At 40.0% G+C, this 25,563-nt stretch overlaps 1 protein-coding gene across 1 annotated transcript in view; it reads right to left on the reverse strand.

Annotated features, from left to right (window-relative positions):
- AP4B1 (adaptor related protein complex 4 subunit beta 1) overlaps positions 1-25,563 on the reverse strand; it is a 558,401-nt gene that overhangs the window by 242,088 nt on the left and 290,750 nt on the right. The window contains exons 5-6 of the mRNA XM_044072898.1: positions 18,389-18,885; positions 8,887-8,970 (exon numbers count right to left, since the gene is read on the reverse strand). Coding sequence (XP_043928833.1) covers positions 8,887-8,970; positions 18,389-18,885 — 581 coding nt within the window. The remainder of the gene's footprint in view (positions 1-8,886; positions 8,971-18,388; positions 18,886-25,563) is intronic.

A 25,563-nucleotide genomic window follows, 5' to 3' on the forward strand; every position in this document is an offset into this window, starting at 1 on the left:
TATACAGCAGCATATAGAAGAGAAGGACATATAAAGTTATGATAAGATTTTACGCAACAATACTATGTCCTTCTGTTCATATGCTGCTGTATCCATAGCACAAGGGAGAGTGCCAATGCTCCTGTACTAAGATTTGGGTAGAGGACCAGAAGCATTGTCCAAAAAACAATGAGGGATGGCTTTGGCAAAACCTGCTCTGGCTGTAGAAATAATGTCCAACTTGTAGTGTTCGAAGGTATGGACAGAGGACCATGTAGCTGCTTCTAAAATGGCAGCTGTATCCAAACCCTTGAAAAAGGCCCCAGAGGAGGACACTGCCCTAGTGAAGTGCACCTTTACTGGAAAGGGAAGCCTCCTGCCATGGGTTGTATAACAAAAGGTGATGGTTTTAGATATCCAAAAGGCTATGGTTTGCTTGGAAATAGGGTGTCCCTGGGCTCTTGGGTGGTAGGATATGAAGAGCCTGTCTGATTTACAGATGGATTTGGTCTTAGCCAAATAGCATCTGAGCTGTCTGTGTACATCTATGGAATGAAGTATCATTTCAGCAAGGTTTTGGGAAGAAGGTTGGTAGGTTGATGGCCTGATTCAAGGACACTTCATTGACCACTTTGTGCATGAAGGTTGGGTTGGTACATAAACATGTCCTGTCCTTGCGGAAGACAGTAAATGGACGAGAGGCCATAAGGGCTTGAAGTTCCAAAACCCTTTTGGCTGAAGTAATGGCCAGCACAAAGTCCAAAATAGACCATGAATTTTTCAAAAAACAAGTCAGGAACCAAGTGAATAGCTGCATTTTCTTTTATTACACTTCTGGTACCTCGGTTAACAAGCCTTCAAGGAATAAAATGTTACACCATTGCATCCTTTTTAAATCCCATCAATTTTGTATAAAATACATTTCATTCACTAAATATTTAATTGATAAAAATCACCACCCAAGCTTAAAGGTATAGTTCCCTTAAGTGAAAGAGAAGACTTGTTGTTGTTTGTCTTTCAGCTTTTCCCAGTAAGGGGTCGCCACAGCGGAACTCCGGTCCGCTAATGATTGGCAGTAGATTTTTACGAAACGCTGAGGTGCCAGCTCGACGCTCAACCTTCAACGAAGGCACGCCCATTTACGCATGCACGTCTTTCGAACGCTACCCAACTGTGGGGAGGACATGCAGACTCCACACAGAAGGCAGTCCCAAGCCCAGCCGAGAATCAAACGGGAGAACCTCTTGCTGTGAGGTAACAACGCTACCACCGTACCAAGTGAAAGAGAAGACTAACATGTATAAAACTTTACTCTGAAAAATGCACTAAAAAATTGTTCACTAATCCATTCACAAACTCAATACATAATTAATAACATTTTTAATAAAACTTTTTACTTTAAACCTATACTGAATTTAATTTGCATTACATAACTGCCTTACCACTTCAACTACACATACATATACATACATACAAACAAATAAACATCAAAACACCCAGTAAACTGATAACTTAAGATAAAATGATTTCATTAAACATCCCAATTTACTTCTAAATTCAACCCACGTGGATGTAAGGTTCCTAAGTTAATAATGTTTGGATTCCAGCTTTAAACACCTATGTATAAACCCCCCCATACTGTAAGTTCCAAAGGGTCTAGCCAGAACATTGAAGAAAAAAACTATCCGTTTCCTTCATGGACAGAACAAAAGTGTTGGGCCACTGGGCACTCTAATCTCAAATTTCTGTCATCACTCAAGTGTTCCCAATATTCTCAACTTTACCTTCCTTTTTGTTTGCTCAATATACCACATTGTTGGTGTGCATCCATACACAATGATGTAAATGACCCCACAAGTATAACATTTAAATAAATTTTTTACCCAAAATTTATTTTTATTGATGACCAATCCATCCAAATTTCTAATTCTATTGCATGCTTTGCACCTTCCACAAGGAAAAGCCCCCAGTTTTTCCCCACAGTGTTCTGTACCATTTGATTCAGCAATTCCTTCAAACTGCTGAATCTACCATATGAGACTGTAACTCTCTTCTGGTATAATTTCCCTATCACGTCATCTATGTAAATTACTGGCCATAATTTATTTACCAATTCCCTTATGGTATCTGAGAAAGGAGAGAATTTAGTTACATAAAACATAGGCTCCATTTCCTCTGAATCTTTAACATAATAATCATTCCTGGAACCTTCTTGATAACATTTTTTACTTGGTATTCCTCTGACCTTATCCATTGCTGCTTGAATATATGTGTCCTTATAACCCCTCTTTAACAGCTTATTCTTTACCATAACAAATTCCTTTTCTAGTACTTGTTTATCAGACGTATTAGTAAGGGTACATTTAAATTCCCTATAGGGTAAAGACTTTATCAAATGCAATGGGTGAGAACTGCTAGCCTCTAAAAAATATTGGCAGCTGTTATTTTATGAAAAGGGCTATGTTGAAGCTTCCCATCATTGTCTTCATAAAACTCTACATCAAGAAGCTGCATGGTTCTATCACTAATTATATATGTAAACTCCAAGCTAAAAGAATTTTGACTTAAATTAACCATAAAATTCCCAAATTCCTTTTGATCTCCCCTACACACAAGTATCAATAAAGCATTTGAACACAATCACATTGTTTTTAAAAAAAAAACGTGGGGTAGACAAACATATTCTCAAAAAATGCCATAAACAATATGGCATAAGAGGGGGCAAAAGCTGCCCCCATTGCTGTTCCCTCCAACTGCAAGTAAAATGTTTGTTCAAAGACAAAATAATTGTGTGTGAGGGCATACTCCAACAACTGACAAGCATAAGTAGTTCTTGGACCCTCCCCCATCATTTTCACTATTGCATCTAAACCCTTCTCTATTCTGATGTTTGTGTAAAGTGATTTAACATCCACACAAGCAAAACAATAATCAGAACTCTATTGAATCTCACCAAGTAATGGCCACCAGGAGTATAGTTTTCCATGTACAGTGCTGGAGAGAGCAGTGTTTGGCTGGCTCAAATGGTAGAAGTGTCAACCTCTCCAGTACAAAATTTAGATCCCAAGGAGGTTTGAGGTGCAGAACCCTTTTTAGAAAAAGCTTAGCTTCCAGCCTAGAAGCCAAAGGTGGTGTGAGTGGAAATGACAGGGCCTGTATCAAAATATTGTCTTGCTACGGGAAGAGTTGGATTCCCCTTGTCCTGGCAAAGGCCATGACTGGTGCAAAGCATTTTGTAAACACTCTTAGGGCCATAGAGAGACCAAATGGCAAAGCACATAACTGAAAGTGTGCAGAATCCACTGAGAAATGGAGGAATTTCCTGAAGGGGGATGGATTGGGATGTGTAAGTAGGCATCTTTTATACCCAAGGATATTAAGAAGGCCTGGGAAGGATCAGGGGAAGAAAGGTAGGAAGAGTGGATGTTGGGGGACCTTCTTTCTTGGGGACCAGGAACATCCTGGAGTACACCCCCTTTCCTCTTGCATTTGTAGGGACTTCTTGAATTGTTCCTTGTGCAAGGAGTTCCTGAACTGGAGGGAAGAAAACCAGTTGGTGTTAAGGAAGTTGAGGGATGCCTTTGGGAGTAGGTTTGGCCTCCCATGTCATGAAGTATCCTAGTTTTATTACAGAGAGGGGCCAAGAGTCCTGGGTAACTTGATTCTAAGCAGGGAAGGAGAGAGAAATGCATGGAAAGAGGGGAGTCTGGATGTAGTGCCTGGTAGTCGCAGGCTACCAGGCTTACCCTGAAAGAGCTGTTTGGGAGCAGGGGTAAAGGGAGCTGACTTGGAAGATGGCTGTTTCCTGGAATAATTTTTGCTTTTTTTTGGCATCTGTCTGGCAGGCCTTCTTAAAAAGGAGGTTTTGTAGGGTAGTTTCTTTGAAAGCGTAGAACTGGGGAGACAAAAATGTGTCTCACATCCTGTAGTTCGTTACCCTTCACTTGAAGGGCCTTGAAGAGGGGTACGGATGGAATGGGGGGCACGGCAGTCGCTGACGCCAGATCCATAGCTTTAGCTAAACATTTGAGTCGCTGATTCTCAAAATAAAGTTTTAATGTTGCTAGACGAATTCTGAGAGTTTTGAGGCCGAAGGCCTGACAAATACAAGTAGTGTGATCATGTTCTTGGCCTAAACAAAAGAGGTAGAGCTCATGCAAATCCTTATGTGGAATTTGCCTTCCACACCTACACTTGCCCTTTCTACCTGACATGAAACCTTAAAGCAGTAGCAAAAAGATAATCAAAACCCCCTATGAGATACTTATCTGAAGTTGGATAAGACGAGTTCATTTTTCTGAAGGAGAGATGACCAGAGCTGGCAGAAAAGTTCAGGAGTAGGTGCATGCTGTTTTGTACTCAATGTCCGTTTATGACTGACGTCCACAGAGAGAGAGAGACGCGGGATATCACATACACCCTAGTAATAGGATCTATCTTTTGTAGAATGGCTGGACATACATGAATCGACCAGAGATGGACTCCCGTGTGTTATGGATACAGCAGCATATGAACAGAAGGACATCTGGGGTCACTATTTTTCTTAGTACATACAACCCCTGCCAACCATCTGATATCCGCTGTCAAGTAACAAGACATAAATACCCATTTATTTCTTATAATGGACTAATAATCTGGATGTCATGTCAGTGATGCAACAGGTAGCACATTTGTCTTTGGTGCTAGAAGGCCAGAAGACTGTTGGGCTCTATTCCTGCTCCAGGCAAGTAGATTGTTGACACAGCTGTAAGACTGCTGGACTCGTTTGTGTTGTCTTTTGGAGGAGACATTAAAGTGATGTCTCGTCTGCTTGAGTTGGTGACAGCTCAGGTGAATGTAAAAGATCGGTCACCAATCAAAAAGAGTACAGGAAGTATTCTGATGTCCTGGCCAAACTTCCTTTAGTAGTAGAAGTACCACCTTTCATTTTACATGAAAGGATGCTGCTAGCCTAGTGAGACTAACCCGGTCAACTAAGGATAAATAAATATTTATTTATTTTTATTTTAGCCCCTTTCTTCTTGCATTTTTCCAGCTGGGAAATGAAACATGAGATTTTTTCAAGCTCAAAAACAGAGTTGATCTTGATCTGAGTTTTTTCCCTTTTCTTTCTTTTTTTTTCTTCCTGTTGGGTTGCTAAAGGAAATAGTCTGGTCAAGCCATAGACCTAAGTATTGGAAACAGAAACTGATTTTGCGATCCAGAGTTGATTTGATAGTGATTAACTAGCCAAATGAAACTGAATTTAGCGAAGGTGTGGCACCAAAGACCACTGTTTTAATTGTCTTAATTCAGCTGATTAGGAGGGATATGCTGCTGGTCCAAGAAACAGGCCAGATGGGGCCAGCCTGGATGAAGTCAATCTGTGATAAAATGTAACTTGAGTCACCTAGTCCATCAAACTGGACAGTGGTGAACATTGGTACATTTGGTGGTTTTAACACTAGGTTATAATGGGATCCTAAAGACTTCCATAAATAAAATGATGAGTGGGGGTGGTCATTATACCTCATTATACAACATTAAATTGTACAGTAACAGTACTCCTGCAAGGCAACGGTGTGACAAGGTTCACCATGAAATGCAAGTACAAGCACTGCTACAATAATTCATGCCCTAACTACAGTTCCATCGCACAACATCCATGGAAGACATTCATAAGTTACATAAACTTCTGATGAGGGTGGAGGAAGGTAGATGGAGGAAGACACCTATGGCCATTCTACAGTAAATAACCAGATCCAAGAGCACCCGTGGAGACAATGATTCAACTGCAGCAGTAAGATAGTAGAAAACAGGTTTAATTCCAAAACGATTCTTTTAGCACAATAAAAAAGCACAATAAAAAAGCACAATAGAGACAAGCGCTTTCGCCTGGATCATTCCAGGCTTTCTCAAGTCAGAATGAATAACAATGGTAAAAACACATTTTAAATAGTTTGAACTCCTTGACCACATGCTCATTTAATTGTTAAATTGATGAATGAATAACACCTGATAAAGGTTAGAGCCTTGCTTATGTGCATACATTGTTTTCCTTAAAAATATATTGCTCAAAACCTGTTGTAATCCACATAATTTTGCAAATAGCTGTTGCTATTTGCATCTTACAGACCGTGTGCAATTTGAAATGTTCATAAAAACATTGTATTAAAAACAGGAATTAAATACTCTAACATGAAAATATTTCCTGAAAAATGTATAAAACATCAATGCATAGTCTGACCGGAAGCAAGCCAACATAAGACAACAAACAAATGAAACAAATAAAAATAAAAATAAAAATGAAAATAAAAATGAAAATGAAACCTTAAATTTGGGATGTGCCATATCAGCTTGTATCAGGGAGTGCCAAATAAACTATAATCTGGCTCTTCTAAGTTTAAGGACTGGGCCTATACTCAACATGCCATTGAGGCCAGGTGTACTGCCCGCATCAAGCCTGAGCTGCCAAATTAACTCCCTAAATTCCAAGGTGGATTCCCAATCTCCACCTCTGTTACTGGGGTGTACCTGTTCAAGCACCATAAAGGTGAGTTTAAAATTGGGGCAAGTAAGGGAGTGTTTGAAAAATGCATTACTTTCCTTCATTTTACCTATGTCGTAAATGTGTTCATATATACGCTTCCGAAGCTCCCTTTCAGTTTTTCCTATATAAAACGCGCCACAGGTGAGACAATAACCAATATAAACTACACCTTTCGTGTTGCAAGTGTAATACCCATGTGGTTTCAAGTTGATTTTACGTTCCTTCAAATATATGTGATTACTATTAATGATAAGGGGACACTGTTTACACATACCACATTTAAAGGTGCCATTCTTTTGTTGAGTTGTCATACGGATGGTATTATTTCTTTGCTCAAACACCTCTTTTAAATTGCGTCCTCTTTTCCTAACAAAAACTGTTTTTTTAGGGATTAAATTCTTGAACTCATCATTTGTTTCTAAAACAAACCAAAACTTGTTAATTGTGTTCTCTATTTCTCTTGAATTCTCTGAAAAGGTGTAAATGACGTTACTAGAATTCTCCTGTGCTTGTGTGTTAAAGATCCTTGGGATGGGAATACAAGTATTTATATTCCCCAGCAGTGGTGTGTATATCAAGTCCCTTTTACTGAGAATCTCATGAGTGAGGTTGTTCACCAAGTCATCTGGATAGCCCCTCTCTATGAACATCACTCTTAGGTTGTTTGCTTCATCAATGAAGTCAGACAACCTACTGCACATACGGGATGCTCTAATGAGTAAACCCTTGAGTATTCCTTTCTTTTGATGGAATGGATGTTGACTATTGAAATGCAACAGAGAGTTAGAAAATGAGGGTTTTCTATAAACCTTGGAATATAATTCCAGTGACTGGGAATCCCTAAGGATTGCTACATCCAAGTAATGGAGCTCTTTCTCACTGATTTCATGTGTGAATGTTAAAAAATCTGTGGTGGAATTGATGTATTCCAGAAAACCTATGATTTGTTCTCTCGTACCATCCCAGATAATACAAATGTCGTCTAGGTAGTGACAATAAAAAGTGATATGCTGTGCCCAGGTAGATTGAAAAATGTAAGCTTGCTCCCATCTGTGTAAAACCGCATTTGCGTATACGGTGGCGCAGGAAGCGCCTATAGCAACTCCCTTTGTTTGCTTGAACACTTCCCCATTGAAAAACACATAACTGTTGTTAAGAACAATGTTTAACATTTCAGAGGTTAGATTTATAAGATTGCTGCTGAGCCTAGTTTCATGTTTAAGAAAATCAGTAAACCACTCAACACCTATAGTGTGAGGGATACTAGGAAATAGCTCCTTGATGTCCACAGTAATCATTAGTGAGGAAGTAAGGCATTTTTCTTTTGGAAAATGTCTGAGAAACTCCCAAGAATCTTTGACCACATGGGTCATGGCCGAGGTGTGTTGTTTAGTAATGAAGTCAATAAATTTCGCTATGGGTTCCGTTACCCCACCCGCACCAGAAACGATTGGTCTAAATGACAAAGGATTAGTACCTTTGTGGGTTTTGGGGATTCCAAAAATAATAGGAACCCTAGGTTTGTTAACTACGTGAGTTCATTCTACAGTAAAGTCTAACTTGACTATTTGTAGTCAAAAGAAATTGAAAAATGGCAAGTTCCCTGTTTAAATCTGGTGCTTTTAAACCTGCAAAATGAGGTCAAACAACAACACTGTTTTTATGGGCACCAAATCCATATTTTGTCAATGCATTTTGCTAAACCCTCCTCTATTATGGAAGTGGACACTGCACTGAAGAACCATTCCAATCATGTCCCTCTGCTAGTACCTTGTGATTATGCAGGCTGTCCCTATTTCTGGATGTCACTGTATGCACATCTCCAGATCAACAAAGTACAAATCCTTCTCTTCTGCAACTAGAACAACCACTAACAAGCATTATTACTGCCAGACAACAGTTTCTCTTTTTTTCACTCCTCCTGAGTGAAATCTGTTAATGAACATCTAGGTGCGTATCAAAAATATGAAATTGTTTAAATCGGCCAGTTATGGCTCCTGCAGTGATCATGAGTAGGGACTTGTTCTTTTTAACTCTTTGTGGACACAAGTAAAACGTAATGGACATTCAGAAGCCATATAGCTGAAACACTTGATGGCCGTAATGGGTCATTTGCATATATCCCATGGGCCTCTGTTACAGGAGGTTTATGGTACCACACAGTGAAAACTCTAGCTTGGCTAGTTTTTACTAAGTGGTTTGTCTGTGTGACCTTTTTACTGTTTGGTTTGGATGAATAGGGACTTTCTGCCAATAATACATAATCAAATTTGCAGCAGCATAACTTATCAAGCAGTAAGGAAACAGACTCAGACAAAACTCAGCAGAAAAAAATAATATTCAAATTAAGTTTTAGAGATTTTTAGCATATACATTACCTGATGTGATGTTTTCTTGATTTAAACCCAGAAGGCCAGTTAATATGTCAATGCATTTCTCATTATAAGTTTGAGCAATACGACCTAAAAAAAAAAAAAAAATAAATAATTAATTTCAACTTCTTAGAAAATAAACCTATGTCTGGTCTTAATCTGTTATGATTATATACGTTACAGCAGATCTTTGTGTCACTAAAATTTCTGGTAACTGGTTTATATAATTACATGTAACGTACTAAGTTACTAATCCCAGTTTGTTCTGTACAGCTTTCTCCTGCAAAAGCTGGGTCCTGCAGAGCAGAGACCTTACATGCATTTACTACTACACATGAAATGAATGGACGTAGCTCAGGGGTGTTTCACGGTCTGGAGGAAAACAAGAAAACCTAACATAAGTGGCACTACATCAATGCAGACTCCACCTGTGATTATCATAATGATCTTTGTAAAAGCTATCTCTGTTCTATATCAGACAGCAGGTGTTGTACCACACTACATGGCTGCAGAAATGCACCGAGCACACCTGTATAAACTACTTATAACAGTAGAACTTAAGGATGCACACTTCAACAGAAACCATAACATTTGGGTTTACCCACCGTCTGACTACTGCATTCTGCAGGGAGATTGTGGTAGTGGCTATCTTCTTTGCAAGGACTCATACTGGTTTCTCACCAGCAAAGGTCCTGATGTGAGTGGCATGAGTATCCTACACAAGTATCATGCAGTTATGTAACTCCTGCTACTCCACATCTAGATGTGACCTCAACAGAATTATTAGAGCATGTACATGTGCTTGAGCTAATATTCTTGTTAGCTGCTACACTTTGTCCTTAGACTTTAAGTCAGGCATATTTTAAATGGTGTTCTGTACTCGTCTTAATACTCTGCTTTGTTAGAAGGGCATGTTGGCCAAAATTGTAAAGGTACTGGAGGTGTATATCTTTTTGCCAAAGCATCCTCAACTCCCTTTCTAAAAGAAAAGTTAAAACAATCAGATTTCCTTAACTTATTAGTGGCAGACCAAGTTTTACTTGCAGGATCAGCTCATAGACTGGGAGAGTGGGAGTATAAATCCTGTACTTAAATATAGTGCATGAAAACCCATGAGCTGGTTTTGACAAAGTCTCACAATGTATTAAGCAAGGGAGTATCCTTAAATTCTGAATGCAGTTTCTCTGGAGTACAGAATTTATTGTTACACCAGTTAAATAATTTTCCTACATTACTGCTGTCATGATAAAATTTATGTCAGCTGCTGGAGAACTGCTAGTCTGCAAGTATGTTTCATGACTGAGATCTACAGAGGGGAATGCAGCCAACAAATGTAGAATGGTTATTTATTCTCTAAAGACAACAGAAAGAGACTTTTACATTTTCCTTTTCCTGACTAGACCTTTACTACTACTGGTGAACGTCTGCACTCCTAATCTATTAAGGAGGACATGTGTTGACCTTGGGAAGCAACCAGTAAGAGCTCCTTTGTTTGCTCCACTGCTTCCAAGCCATGAGTTTGTAGTAAAATAAAGTGTGGACACTGAAAGTACTAGCACATGGCTGTACCACAGTACAGACCTGTACTGCCCTTGTGGCAGCAGGCATACCTACAAGTGCACATTCCTGTTCAAGCATCTCGGTCACCTCCAATGCAACTTGAGCATCAGACAAAAGTACCAGTACAAGTGCACGGTTACCTGCAAGGTCTGAAGCAATGGCTTTGATGGCATTTCATTTTGTCATCCCGACATCTGTCCTTTTATCTCTGCTTTAGTTTTGCACTACTTTCAGCTTTTAGGTTCATCCTGCTTCTTATGTCTCTCCATTTCCTTTGGCATTTCTATGTTTAGAAATGTGTTGTTCTTATTCATTTGCTGTGGACTTTAACTGCTTCTCAGTTAAAGAAGTGAGGTATTTTTGTCATCCTAACTTTGTAGCCTAATTAAAAATGAGTACTGCCATTCAGCTGCAAACACAACAATTGTGTTGGTGAGCTCACACAGAAAATCCTTAGTTTTCTCATGTGGTTTGGAGAAAAAATGCTTAGTTAATGTGTGCAGTTTTGCTATATGTTGTTATGTAGTTAACTGATGCATTTTATACTTGTGTGTTTTCACTGACTTAATGGGATGAACATTTGTAGAACTGTTCATGATATATTTTTTTTCTAAATGTAGTTTGTGGTAGTCCAAGGTGACAAAAGTACAGTTGTGTACACTTACCATAAATGTAGATGTTCGAGTGTATTCACTGTTGCAGTCATCACTTTTGGGTTATCTGCTTGCAGGTAGCCCTCAGTCAGCCTGATTAACAAAGTCTTGGGTCCTGCGTTGGTTGCTGTCCCTTCTTCCAAGAAGTCAGGTTGTCAGGGGTATAAAACATGCAGCCGACGCCATTACATCAGTTTTTCTTGCCCCAGATGTCAGGTGCCCCCTAATGGGAAACAATTAAATATAAAAGTACAAAGATATACCTCCAACAAAAAAGCAAATACACCAAAAAGGCTTTTAAGCATAGTAAAGGAAAGGAGAGGTATAGCCAAAAAAAGTTAGGGGGCTGGAGGGAGGGTAACCAGGACTGCAACAGTGAATACACTCGAACATCTACATTTATGGTAAGTGTACACAACTGTACTATGTTCTTCGTGTTTCACTGTTGCAGTCATTACATTTGGGTAGATTCCCAAAACTATGGTTGGGAGGAAGAATTTAGATAGCATTAGGGCCAACTATAAGGCGCTGCAAGACTGCAGTGGCAAAGCCAGCTCTGGATTTAGAGAAAATTGGCAAATGATAATGCTTGGTGAAAGTATGTACAGAACTCCAGGTAGCAGCTTCTAGGATGTCCCTGGTAGGGACACCTCTGAGAAAGGCTGTAGAGGTAGATGCAGCCCTGGTGGAGTGAGGTCCGATCCCCTGGAGGATAGGTTTTCCATGGTGCTTATAGCAGAAATGAATGCAATGGCTTATCCACTTAGAAATTGTTTGCTTTGAAATAGCCTTCCCCTCTGCCCCTGCAGCAAATGCCAACAGCAATTGTTCAGATTTCCTTTCAGGTTTAGTCCTGTCCAAGTAGAATCTAAGTTGTCTGTGCACATCTAAGGAATGCAGTATCCATTCCCCTTTATTCGATGGATTGGGAAAGAAGGTTGGCAAATGAATGGACTGATTAAGAGCCACACTGGATACCACCTTGGGCATGACGCGTGGATTGGTTCTGAGGGACACCCTGTCCGCATGAAAGATGATGAAAGGCTCCACTGCCATAAGGGCCTGTAATTCAGATACCCTTCTAGCTGAAGTGATTGCGAAAAGGAAAGCTGTTTTCCAAGAAAGAAATTTTAAGTCTGCAGTAGCAGCTGGCTTGAAAGGAGGTAGAGTGAGTTTCTCCAAGACAAAGTTAAGGTCCCAAGCTGAGGTTGGAGCTCTCCTGGGTGGTCTCAAATTTTTGGCCCCTCTGAGGAACTGCTTGAGCAGTGGATGAGACAAGAGGGGAGGTTCTGAGTTACAATGAGCTGAAATGGCTGAGGCATTGATTTTAATGGAGGAAAAAGATAGGCCCTTGTGAAGCATCTCAGTTAAGAATTGTAAAATCTGAGGTAAATTGGGCACTGCTGTGCTCATCCCTTGAGAATGGTTCCAGGCACATAATCTTTTCCATTTTTCAGCGTAAGATTTTCTAGTACTAGGCTTCCTTGCCTCTAAAATGATATCCATCACAGGTTTGCTGAGGGATGGTACAGGAGAGATTAAGTAATTAGTCAGGCTGCAAGGTTCAGTGTTAGAAGCTGAGGGTGTAGAATCTGGTTCTCCTGCTAAGACTGCAGGGAAGGAGTCTGAGGCAGGTGCCATGGAGATAACCATGACACACTGCGCAGGAGGGGGTACCAGTGTTGGCGCGGCCAGTCTGGAGCAATCAAAATCATCCTTGGTTTGTCCTGTTTGATTTTTAGTAGTACTTTGGAAAGCAGAGGCAGAGGGGGGAAGGCACAGACTGATAGGTTTTTCCAGCTGAAGGACAGAGCATCCACTTTGCAGGCTTGTTTGTGGGGAGTCCTTTGTGCAACATTTTTCCAATTGGTAGTTCTGGGGAGAGGCAAACAGGTCTATATCTGGGCTTCCCCATTTGCTTGTCAACATGTTGAAAATCCTTGGTTCCAGTTTCCACTCGTGTGGGTCCATGAGGTTTCTGCTTAGTCCGTCTGCCAGTGTATTTAATTTTCCTGGCAGGAATTGAGCTTGTAGGTGCACTTGGTAGCTCAAGGCTGTGTTCCACAATGCCATGGCTAGTCTGCAGAAGGGGTAAGAATGTGTACCCCCCTGCTTGTTTATGTACCACATAACAGTAGTGTTGTCCATCTTTACCATTAGTTGTCCTGGAAGAATGTGGTCCTTGAAGGCTGTCAGAGCATTCTGTACAGCTAACATTTATTTTTGATTGATATGCAGGTGCACTTCACTTGGGTTTCATTTGCCCTGAATGCACTTCCCTGCCAGGTGAGCCCCCCCCCCCATGCATAGTCTGATGCGTCTGTTGTTAGGGCTTGGGCAGCAGGGGGTGGTGTGAAAGGCAGTCCCTTGTTTTGGTGGCAGGCCTCTGTCCACCAAAGGAACTCTAGGCGTAGGCAAGGTATGATAGGAATAATCATTTCTAGGTCTTGAGAATGTTGACACTATAGGCTTTTTAGATACCACTGTAGTTTCCTCATAGGCAGTCTTGTATATGAAATTAGAAGAATGCAGATGGCCATGAACCCCCAAGGCTTGCAGTATTTGTCTTGCAGATAAGCAGGGTTTTTGTGGCCATTTGTTTGAAGTAGGTTGTCAAATGAATTTGTTACTCTGGCGTGAGGTAAGCCATCTGGGAAGTTGTATTCAAGCTTGCTCCCAGAAATATAATTTGTTGACAGGGTACCAGGTGTGACTTCTTTTTGTTTATGGTGTACCCCAGACAAGTTAGAACCCTTTATACAAAGACTAGATGATTCAAAAGTATGCCCTGACTTTCTGCCTGAATTAGGCAATCGTCCAGGTATGGGTATACTTGAATATTTCTTTACCTGCAAAATGCAATAACTGGAGCTAGGCACTTTGTGAATACCCTGGGCACAGTAGATAAGCCAAAGGGCAGTGCAGAGAACTGATAGTGCGTGTAGCGTAGGTATCTTCTGCAAGATTCCCTGACTGGGTTGTGCAGGTATGCTTCTTTTAAATCTAGTGTTGTTACCCAGGCATCTTTGCCTAGCATAGGAAGTAATTGGTGAAGAGTCAGCATCTTGAATTTTGGAATGTCCAAAAAGGTGTTTAGAGTGGACAGGTCCAGGATAGGATGCCATGAATTGTCTTTTCTGGGTACCAGGAAAAGTCTCGAGTAGAAACCTTGTCCCTTTTCCTCTTCTGGTACCAGATGTACAGCCCCCATGCTGTACCAGATGTACAGCCCCCATGCTTAAGAGAGAAAGTACTTGTTTTTGGGCCACTGCCCACTGATTTGGGGATAGGTCCGGCCACCCGCTTGGTGTTGGCAATGTGTGGAAGTGAAATCTGTATCCCTGGGACACGATATATAAAATCCATTTGTCCTGGGTAATGAGTTCCCAATTCTTTGCATGAAGAGCAATCTTTCCCCCACAAAGGGGCAGTCAGTTGATAAGTGCTTGGAAATTTTAAAAGGAAGTTATTGAGACAATTTACCATAGGGGGGAGTCTTATTATTCCCACATTTGGAAGTGGAGGCCCCCTCACTGCTTAGTTCTGTGTATCCCCTGGGAATGAAACCTGGAGTTTTTGCTGTGTCTGGGTTTGGCTTGAGAAGACCTGGAAGAGGCTGGAAATTACCAATTCTTAGAGGGCCAGTGCCTACTAAATCTAGGAGGCTGAACTTGTAAAAAAATCTGTAACAGTTTGCATAGATTTAGGTTTATCTTCCATCTTTTTAAGAACTTCCTCAGCCTTGTTACCAAACGGGCGGTCCTGATTTAAAGAAGCATCCAACAATTTAGCTTTAACATGATCAGGCAAAGATTGCTCCTTAAGCCAAGCATACCTTATAAGCACAGACCCAGTAACAGCAGCCCTGCAAGAGGCCTCTAAAGAATCAAAACCACATTGCAAAGTATGTTTTCCAACTTGTTCAGCAGAATGCATTAAATCCTGTAATTCTTTATTTTCCACACAGTCAGGAATCAACATCATTTTCTGTTTAAGCAGTCCAATAACATGTTGCTGATACTTTAACATATGAAACTGGCAGTTTAAAACCCTAATGGCCAAGGTTGCAGAAGTGTAAACCTTCTTACCCCATCTATCCAGCGCCCTGGAGTCTCTATCAGAAGGGGTAGGATTTTTAGCAGTAGAAGCCTTAATGCCCTTGGGCCCCTGTGAAATAGTCTCTGGATCTGCAATAGGATTTTTAAAAAGGAACTTGTGGGACTCAGGGACCCTGTAGTATCTGTCAGGTTTTCTGGGAGCAGGAGGCAGGGAATCAGGGGCCAAACTAGAGTCTGAAAAAGCATCACCAACAATGTCTAGTACAGGAGAAATAGCTAAAGGCCTATGCTGAGGTAGGAGAAGGAAATCCCTAAGCCTCTTTTTTGAATCAGAAAAATTCTGGCTTTCCCCGTGGAAATGCTCCCTTAGAGTATGTAAGGTTTCCTCAAAAGAAAAATCCTCAGGAGGGGAAGCAGAGGGAATGGAGTCCTCTGCATCAGAATCGCCGTAAGTAGATAAAGGCAAATCCAGATCATCAGAAGAATCAGAAAAAACAGAATCCTGATCAGAAGATTCATAATCAACTTCAGTCCTAGGCCTCTTAGAAGGGGGGAGGGTTGGCTACCCCTGATTAGAGTTATTAGATCTTCAGCCATTCTTATCATTTGTTTTTTAGGCATACAGGCCTGAGCATGTGGCCTGGGCGCCAGTGTTTTAGGCATGGATTGAGATTTAGGCCTAAGTAAAGAAGGAGGTGTTGGTTTAATATCCAAGTCCGTAGGCCTGAATACACCCTCAGAAGCCAGTGCCTGCACAGCAGCTCCAGACCCATCCAAGGTACAGAAATCCATGGGTTCCATAGTTAAAGCATCTCACAGCATACTGGACTCCGAATGGGTCTCAGTAGAGGCCTGCAAATCAGAAGTAGCGGGTATCAGGGGCTGCGAAAGCGCCTTAATGAGTACTGGCGAACTGGCTTAGGAGAAGCGTCATCGGCAGTTTTGGACCTCGACGGCCTGTCTCTGTCTTTATCTTTGCATTTTTTCAGAATCCTGGTAGTCGGATGGCTAACCGACAACATTTCTGGATAATTAAACCGAGAACCAAAATATTTAGAGGCGAAAATATACCGACGACAGATAGTGCGCTGATTAAATAAAGCACAAAACCGACAGCAAGGTACGTCGTGGTCAGGGCCTAAGCAAGGAATACAGTACGAATGAAAATCTTTATGAGGTATTTGCTTTCCACAAGTAATGCAATTATTAGCTTTTACTGACATTGGTAAGGAGCAAGAAAAAGTTTCCCCCAACAGGGTACTTAGCTTTAGTTGAAGACTTTGGTTCTGAAACTCAAAAATGAAAATTTCAGGAGTCGGCCGACTGGCACTTCTGAACTGCTTCTGCTTCGGGCACCGCACGGCAAGAAAGACTGGTGTAATGGCATCGGCTGCATGTTTTATACCCATGACGTCATGGAAGAAGGGACAGCAACAGATGCAGGACCCAAGACTTTGTTAATCAGGCCGACTGAGGGCTACCTGCAAGCAGATAACCCAAATGTAATGACTGCAACAGTGAAACATGAAGAACATCTATGAACCTGAGAAGAATCGAACAAATCACTCAACAATGCTGTACATATCTGTGGGTTTTATGACATCTGCATCAGCAACTGTGCAGAAGCCGCGGTGGTGCAGCGGTAGAGTTGTCGCCTCACAGCAAGAGGTTCTCCTGTTTGATTCTTGGCTGGAGTGTGGGGAGTGCCTTCTGTGTGGAGTTTGCATGTCCTCCCTGCAGTCGAGTAGCATTCGAAAGATATGCGTGAATGGGCATGCCTTCGCTGAAGGTTGGGCATTGAGCTGGCACCTCGGCACCATAAAAATCTACTGCCAATCATTAGTGGTCCGGAGTTCCGCTGTGGCAACCCCTAACTGGGAAAAGCCAAAAGAAAAACAACAACATCAGGAACTGTGCAGGTGTGAGACCAGCATGGTCCTCAAAGTTAAGTGAGCCACCACTGACAAAAATCTGGTTGGGATTAGGGACAAGGAAGGTGGTTAAACATAAACATTCTGAATTATTGTTACAAAGACCCTCATATGGAAGAAGATACAATAGAGCTAGAGGTACTGTAAAAGTGTGGGACAGTGTCATAAATCAAGGACAACAAGAAGATGCACAAAAAAAAACCTCATTCTCTTACTCATACCAGTGGCAGTGTTCCTGGGGAAATCAGAAAAGCAATCTAGTTTATTCACTTAATTATTCATGAATTACTCATGGCACCATTTCTGCAGGATAATTGTAACAGTTCATTTAAACAAAGAAATGAGTAAACTGTAAATAAATATTATCTAAAACAGTAAAATTTTGTTATAATACACGTCAAGCAATGAGCTGAGAATGTACTATATAATGTTTTAGTTGTTTACATTGTAGGTATCTCCTTGCTTACGATGTGTCAATAGACATTCAGGACAGTGGCACAATAGTTAACATTGTTGAGTCATGATGCTTAGTTCTCCACTTCATTTCCTGACTTGGATGCACTCCCTTTATTTTCTGTATATGCTCTGTCCATGTAGGGTTTAGCTGGGTGCTCTGCTTTCCTCCTACATCCCAAACACATCTGTAAGTGAACTACCATTCCTCAAAAAGTGTGTGTGTGAGTGTGCGTGCACATGTGTGTATTTGTGCACATCCTGCAATAAGTTGGCAGCCTAATCAAGGGGATTTGCCATGCTCTGTGTTTAATGAGAGCTGTGAAAGACCTTAGCGCATCTATGACCCATAAATGGATTAATCAGGAAACTAAACATCAGAATAAAGTTCAAACTCTCCTTAAGATCTGCACTAAGAAGTCTTATTACATTACCCATAGGAATAAACTATAAAAGATTCAGCACTGTAATCAGGAAGGTCTAGTTTGGCACCAGGATGAAAAACTGCTTTTGCAACATTTTAAATTTGGATTAAAACACAAACCATGTGTGTGTGTGTGTACCTTATACCTATATATATATATATATATATATATATATATATATATATATATATATATATATATGTAGATATATATATATATATAAATATATTATATATATATCAGAATATATGGCATTCAAAACCAGAAATCCTATGAGCCAAGGAAATATTGCCCATTTTCATAACATGTCTAGGATAACATAATTTTAATGCATGTACAGTTTCAGAAACAGTATGCTCAGCTGTTTGAAATGTCCAATTGAAATGCTATCAACAAAATTGTTACTGTTAAGGCTGGATCTTGCTTACCTATTGCTAAAACAGCTGCTTGGGCGACATCAGGTGACACATCTGTGCAGCAGCCCTTAAGTTCCTCCAGAATATGCTGGATGTTCTCATCATTGACCAGCTCACATAAAATGTCCATTTTCTGATACTTGATATAATTAGGTTCAGAATAGGTACAAAAAAATTTCTTGTAGTGGGCACTAAAGTGACCAGGCAAGCTATGCAGGATTTGCTTGATGTGACACAAAGCAACAAAGGAAAGTTCTCGACTTTCTGAAGAACAAATGTTTAACAGTGGTCCCTTCACTCTTACCAATACATCCTCCTGTACATGTGGAAAGTTTTTGGTAAAGATCAAGAAAAGCTTGGTGGTTGCCATATTAACACTTGGATGGCTGCTTTTAAGGAACTTGTCAAGAAGATTCAAGATGTCGAAAAGCTCCTCTTCACTACGGGGCTTGTAACGAGACAGAACAGTCAAAACTTCACTTTGGCCCCACGGGTCCAAATCTTCCATTCTATAAGAAGCATAAAAAAATGTCAGTGTTTACAATTATTTACAAATTTCTGTCACAAAGCTGAATCTGACACCAGCTACTGGCATTTACACTGAATAATAAGCTCACACATCCACGTGAGTATTTTTTTCTTCTTCCAATGGTTAAGACAGTTATATACTTTTAAAACACTGTGTCATGTACTCTTCCTTATGGAAATGTTACTATTTCATTTGTTGGCATTCATTAGAATTGACAAACAAGAGGAATGCCCTCTATGAAACAAAACAATGCTGATCATGAAATGCAAAGTTAGTGCTGCTAATGATTAGACACGGGACAGCAGATTATGTAATGACCCAGGAAGGGGGTTAGGTTCTGCTGTCCTTGCATCCTGTGTCGAGAAAGTTAGGAGTTTGAGAGATCAAGTATTCCATGCAGCTTCGCTCAGCTTTTATTACAGTACTTCATCACAAAGCTAGATTAAACTCATATGAGTAAATGTTAAACATTGGGAAAAAATACTGAAGTATAAAGTGAAACAGTTTTTTAAATACACAGATGAAAGACTATTGAGATACTTAAATAACGTGCCTATTAAAATGCCTGCAATAAAATATAAATGCATAATGAACATCAAATTTAACATAAATATTAAAAAATTAAATATCTCAAAACTATAATTTATTTATTTTACATTTGTTGCCTGGGATTGTCCGACTGAGCTGAACAGCCCTTTTTCAGCAGAGGCCCGGGGAGAAAAGCTCCAACATTTTAAACAATTTTCATTATAAATTAGCATTAAACAGCAATGTTACCGGATTATTACAAGGCATTAAGTAGGAATACAATGTTATACAGTGTCAATAATCAGGAGTACAGCAAAACTATTTCAAGATGTATAAAAATAAATATGTTATTAAGATGAAGAAGGTCTCGCATACAAAACTGTTAGGTGTCACCACTTATGAAAGCTTAAGCTTCGACCATCATATTCACAACAACATTAAAAAAAACACCAAAAGCTAGGAACCCTATACAGACATAAGCACTACCTCAGCCCCACCACCAAACAGACCCTGGCCTCTACCTTTTTCCTACCAACCTTATCATATGGTGCCCCCTTACTCACAAACATTTGGACATGTCTAAAAACCAAAATGGAAACCTGTTATAACAAAATCGCAAGATTTGCAACTAATGCCACCTACTCCTCCCACCACTGTTCCTCACTTCACACACTAAAATGGCTTGAATTACCACAATACCTCATCTATCAACAGCTTACCACAGCCCACAAAATAATCTATAAACCTCTCGACTGTCCAGCCCTTTCCTCATCTCTAACTCAATACCATTCAAACAGACCACTCAGATCAAACAATGAGACCCTGCTAATCGTTCAAAAAACTATACTCCCCGCTGGTCAGGCTCTCTATTCCTTCTGGGTTGCCAAACTCTGGAACTCACTCCCATCAACACTCAGAGCCACCAATGAAGTTATCTCCTTCAAAAACACCCTACATCTTTACCTAACTGCCCACTGGCAATGCTCCTGTTCCACACTCCATATAAACTGATCCTGCAGTACTATTACTCTCTCACCCATTTCACTATTCATCCAGCTATCTTCCTCCACTACTGTCACTCTCTTACACATTTCACAATCCACCTCTCACACCATCCACACAAATATCCTCCTTTATTCTTTTCTACACTCTAATTTATCTCTCAGCCACCACTTAACACTATTCTACTACACATTGCCCTTTTAAATACTCATAGTCATCAATCACTTCTTCCTTCCTTATACTTCATACAACATTATAATCCATTTAAGATTGCTAAATGTCTTTATCATATAGATAAGTAATATTAACTTGCTGTAGCTAATATTAGTTTTACTCCAATTTTTTACTTAATTGTTTGTTGTATTAATGTCACTTTTACTGTATGTTGTACTTATGTCTCCTTGGAGCTTCTCTCCCCAGGCCTCCACTGACAACAGGCTCATTCTGGCCCAGTGGACACTCCTGGTAAACAAATGTAAAATAAAATAAAATAAAATAAAATATAATTTTTGGGGTAAGTGGTTACAAAAATCCAATTTTATCATAATGTAGTTGCATGAAGGCAAGACAATTACAATTGAATGTTTCTCTGAGGCGATTTGCTTAATAGATTTTAGAAGACAGTAGAAAGAGTAGTCATGGAAGATTAGAGAGAGCTAGTGAGAAGAGTGAGTTAAGGGCAGAACGTAGATAAAGGTATGAGAAGTAGGGGATGTTTAAGGAGGGAGAGTGCAGTGGCAGAACCAGTGACTTTTAAAGTGCTCTTTGGTGGCTGTCTTAAATTGTTTTGGATGTGTAAGGGTCCTGATTTCTAGTGACAGCCTATTCCAATCAACAGTAGGGTGATAGCTGTACATGTTGCGTCCAAATTTAGACTTGGGTTTGTAGATTTATAGTAGGTCTTGGTTAGATATTATTAAATAATGGAATATTTCAGATAAAATTTGCTTACAGAATGCAGCAAATTATACAGTATTTTTGTTTTTCTTTCAAGAGTAGCACAATGGATAATCAATTCTCGTCTGGGGTGCTTTCTATGTGGAGTCAGCATGTCTTCCCTATGCTTGTGTGGGTTTCCTCCTGGTCCTCTGGTTTCCTCTCTCATTCCAAAAGATAAGCAACAGGTGGACTGGACTCTCTAAATTGATCACAGGTGTGTGTGTGTGTGTGTGTGTGTGTGTGTGTGTGTGTGTGTGTGTGTGTGTGTGTGTGTGTGTTGTGGGAGAAAATCTGCCATATGGCAGTGTGAACCTTGGCTCAAGATGATTGTCACTGTTGAAGTGACAATCCAACCTCATGTACAAAAATTGGAAAAAAAAGGTTTGTGGATGGATGGATGGATAAAACTACATAAACAAAAACGAAAATAAAATGTAGGTTACAGAAAGTTTGTAGGCAGGCAGATGCTGGCACTTTTAAGCCTCTTAGCTACACTAGATGGGAGTTTAGAAACGCAGCATGCAATATAAGAAATTCCCAGCAAACAGCAAATCTTAAATCTGTAATTTAAAAATATCAACAGTGTAAACCTTGGTCTAGCTTACTAACCTCCTTTCAATTTAAAAAAATCAAGCAACTTATTAACAAAATATTAAATCACATGACTGATAAAGACACTACCTGTCTTGGTAACTATAACCTGAACCTGCTCCTTTCCTCAAGTATCGACGTAACAGACTTCAGTACTGTTTAGGGCCTCACCCAGGTAATCACAAATATGCACACAAAACAGGTTCATAGGTAGGTACTAGGCTATCGGCCAAAGGGCCTACGTAAGCCTAGCCAGCAAGGTTCCATGGCTTACGCCACCCAAGAAAGTTATTTTCCTGCGCCACTGTCGAGCAGAGACACAGAAGTGATCCCCGGGGTGTATTTCCTATTTCCTATTTCCCAGCCACTCATCAAGATTTTTCTTGAAGAGTGCTAATGAAGAACTTTGCTTGACATAGATGGGTAGCTTGTTCCAGAGTACAGGAAGTCTCTGGGACAGGAATCTATCCCTCCAGCGTATCCTGTTTATTATGGTGACAAGGTTTAAGTCCCTAGAGCGTGTAGCTCGGAGGGATTGGGATTTCTTTAGGTGTAGCATGTCTAACAGCTCTGGGTTTGAAATAGCTTTATATGTTAGGCAGAGATCACCTCGGAGTAGGCGATATGCTACGAAGTAAAGCTGGAGTTTTTTGAGGCGGTCAGCGTAGGGCATTTGTTTTGAGGCCAGTAATCCTCTTTGTGAGGTAATTCTGTGGCCTTTCCAGCTGCTGCAGATGTCTTGTGAGGTACATTGCAAAAGGGGCGTTGCACTCTATAATGGGTCTAATGAGTGATGAGTAGAGGGGAACAATGACCTCTTTTTTCCAGGATGAGAACCCTTTTATGATGAGGTGTGCCACATAGAAGGACTTCCTGACTACTGTGGCGATGTGACTATCAAAGGAGAGACTACTGTCCACCTGGGTCCCAAGGTCTCTTATCACGCATTTGGTGTTAAGTAGATTGCTGCCTATGTGGTAGTTCATGGGTACAGAGTTTTTATCAAAGGGAATGACACTGCACTTTTTGGCATTGAGCTTGAGGCCATAGCTCTGACACCAGGCATCTGTCTCACATCCTAAACTCACTCCTTGAGTGACCACTGCCGTTTGACATTCCACCTATTACCTACAACAAATCCCCTCTTAATCTTACCTTCTGCCTCAACCTCCTCCCAAATTATGAAGAGTTATCCAAAATGACATAGCTACCCTTCCTTCAAATTAATGACCCTTATAATGTCATGGCTACTCTAGCAGTTATACGCCTTCTTTTCCAAGACAAATATTTTCCAGTAGCTACCAAACTATTCAACAAAAAGTCACAAGCAACAGATCTCAAACACATTAGGCGACAAAGCTTGACAAAAACAGAAAAAAAATCTACCTTTCTCAGAAAACAGGGAGAAACTTTCCTCATAAAGTTACCAGGAGATATCAACAAACTTCCTCCTACCATTTAAAACACCCTAATAAATAGTTAAAAATAGTACTGGAAATCTGTTATCATCATCATGGAACACCATCCCCACAGAAACCAGACACAGGAAAACACTACACATATTCCCTTAAAGATACCTTTTCAATTTAGACTTTCCAAAATAATTCTCTGACCACCCCCACCCAAAAAAGTACATGCATCTCACCACAACTTGAATTCCCCCATATAGCCCTGCATTCTTCTTCAAGATCCCATTCAAAGTAATTGAAAAATATTTGGAAAAATCCCTACAGATGCACTTATTGATGTATATGGCTTTCTGTCCTGTTTTTTCATATTATGCACACAGTATATACTTTCTACCTTAAATCAACTATACAACTTAAATCTTTCAATCAACATGATGCTGTTGCCTTAGAAACAAGATATTCATATATATATATATATATATATATATATATATATATATATATATATATATATAGATCTACTTCAGAAGACTGACAAACCAAAAGACTGAAAACCAAAATACTGAAAACACTTTTAATGTAGGGGCACACACCCCCTGCTAATTATATATACCAACTCTAAAATCGCACAATAGTGGAGAAGGGACAAATTCCATCCTTCAGTATTTTGAGATTCAGTCTTTTGGTTTATCAGTCTTCTGAAGTATACCCATATATATCTATGGATCTACTTCTAAACTCGAACCTCATATAACTAAACTTCATTTTTGCGAGAAGAAAATCTTGAAAACTAAAATACCTGAAGGGCAAATTTTTCCCAAGGTAAGTAAACACTTGCCCAAAATGCCCTTTTCTTCACTGAAGTGCAATCCTAGAGATGGTATATATAGTGGGGGGTGGGTTTTACTTACTTTGGTGTGTGTTTTCTGCAAGTTTGGGCAAGTGTTTACGTACCTTGGGAAAAATTCGCTGTTTGGGTATTTAAGCTTTCACGATTTTCGTCTTGTGAAAATAAAGTTCGGTTATATGAGGTTCGAGATTTAGAAGTAGATTCATTTATATACATCTCCAGACCTGAAAACACCAAGGACTTTAGATAAGCACCAAATCTGCCCACTTTTGGCAAAACAGTACAGTTGTGTAGTTTACAGTAGGGGGTTCAGATAGATCACTTTTGCATAGATCAAACCAAACAGATTACCATTCAAATACAGAAAATATCCTATCATGCATATTGTTCATCTGATTAATCTACAAAGCTTAAGGCTTCTTCCTCACAGATCATATATCCACCACTAGCATGAAAGAACATGCTACTATAAAGACAGATAAATGAATGCATTAAAACATGGAGCTTTCTTGCCTCTAAACAGAGAGGCTGAAGCCTACTGCTCTGAGTGAAGTCTTGTCAAAATTAGAAAAAAAAAAAAAAAGAGAGAGAGAGGGATTCCCCACCCTGGCCAGGGAAGGGATTAATCAGGAGGATGGAGGAAGGATTTTAGAACTACAGCAGTGATCGACATGAACATCTACTGTTATAGTAAGTTAAATTCACAACTGTTCTACGTTCTTCATCACATTATTGCCAAATCTCAGGAAGAAAAGAGTGGACGAAGTAGGACCAGAGTCCAGGACTCTCTGAGGAACAGCTCTGGCAAAGCCTGCTCAGCTTTGAGAAACAGGGTCTTATTTGTAATGTTTGGTGAAGGTTTGAATTGAGGACCAAGTTGCTGCTTTTAATACAGATGCAAAGTCTATCCTTTTCCAGAAATTCCCAGATGTGACCATAGATCTGGCAGAATGAGCCTTGAAATTCTGGGGTGGATTTTTGGCATGGTTGGAAAAGCAAAACTGAAAGCAATGTCCAGATAAAATATAGGTTGTCTGTGAACATCAAAACAATTAAGAATACTTTCACTTTTTTCTGACAGAATAAAAAAAAAAAGAAGCTGTATAGATTAAGAGAAATTTCAGAGACAACTTTTGGCAAAAAGGAAGGGTTGGTACTGAAACTCACCTTGTCTTTATGAAAGACAAAAAAAAAATCCAAAAGGCTGAATAGACTAAAGAGCCTATAATTCAGAAAATAGTCTAATAGATGTTAATGCTACCTAAAAGTCAGTCTTCCATGTTAAAAACTTTAGAGAAGAGATGGCTGCAGGTTCAAAGGGTGGCAGAGTTACGTTTTC

The sequence above is a fragment of the Protopterus annectens genome, chromosome 5.part1 (assembly GCF_019279795.1).
Source record: "Protopterus annectens isolate FY-2018-M chromosome 5.part1, PAN1.0, whole genome shotgun sequence".
Taxonomy (NCBI): Eukaryota; Metazoa; Chordata; order Ceratodontiformes; family Protopteridae; genus Protopterus; species Protopterus annectens.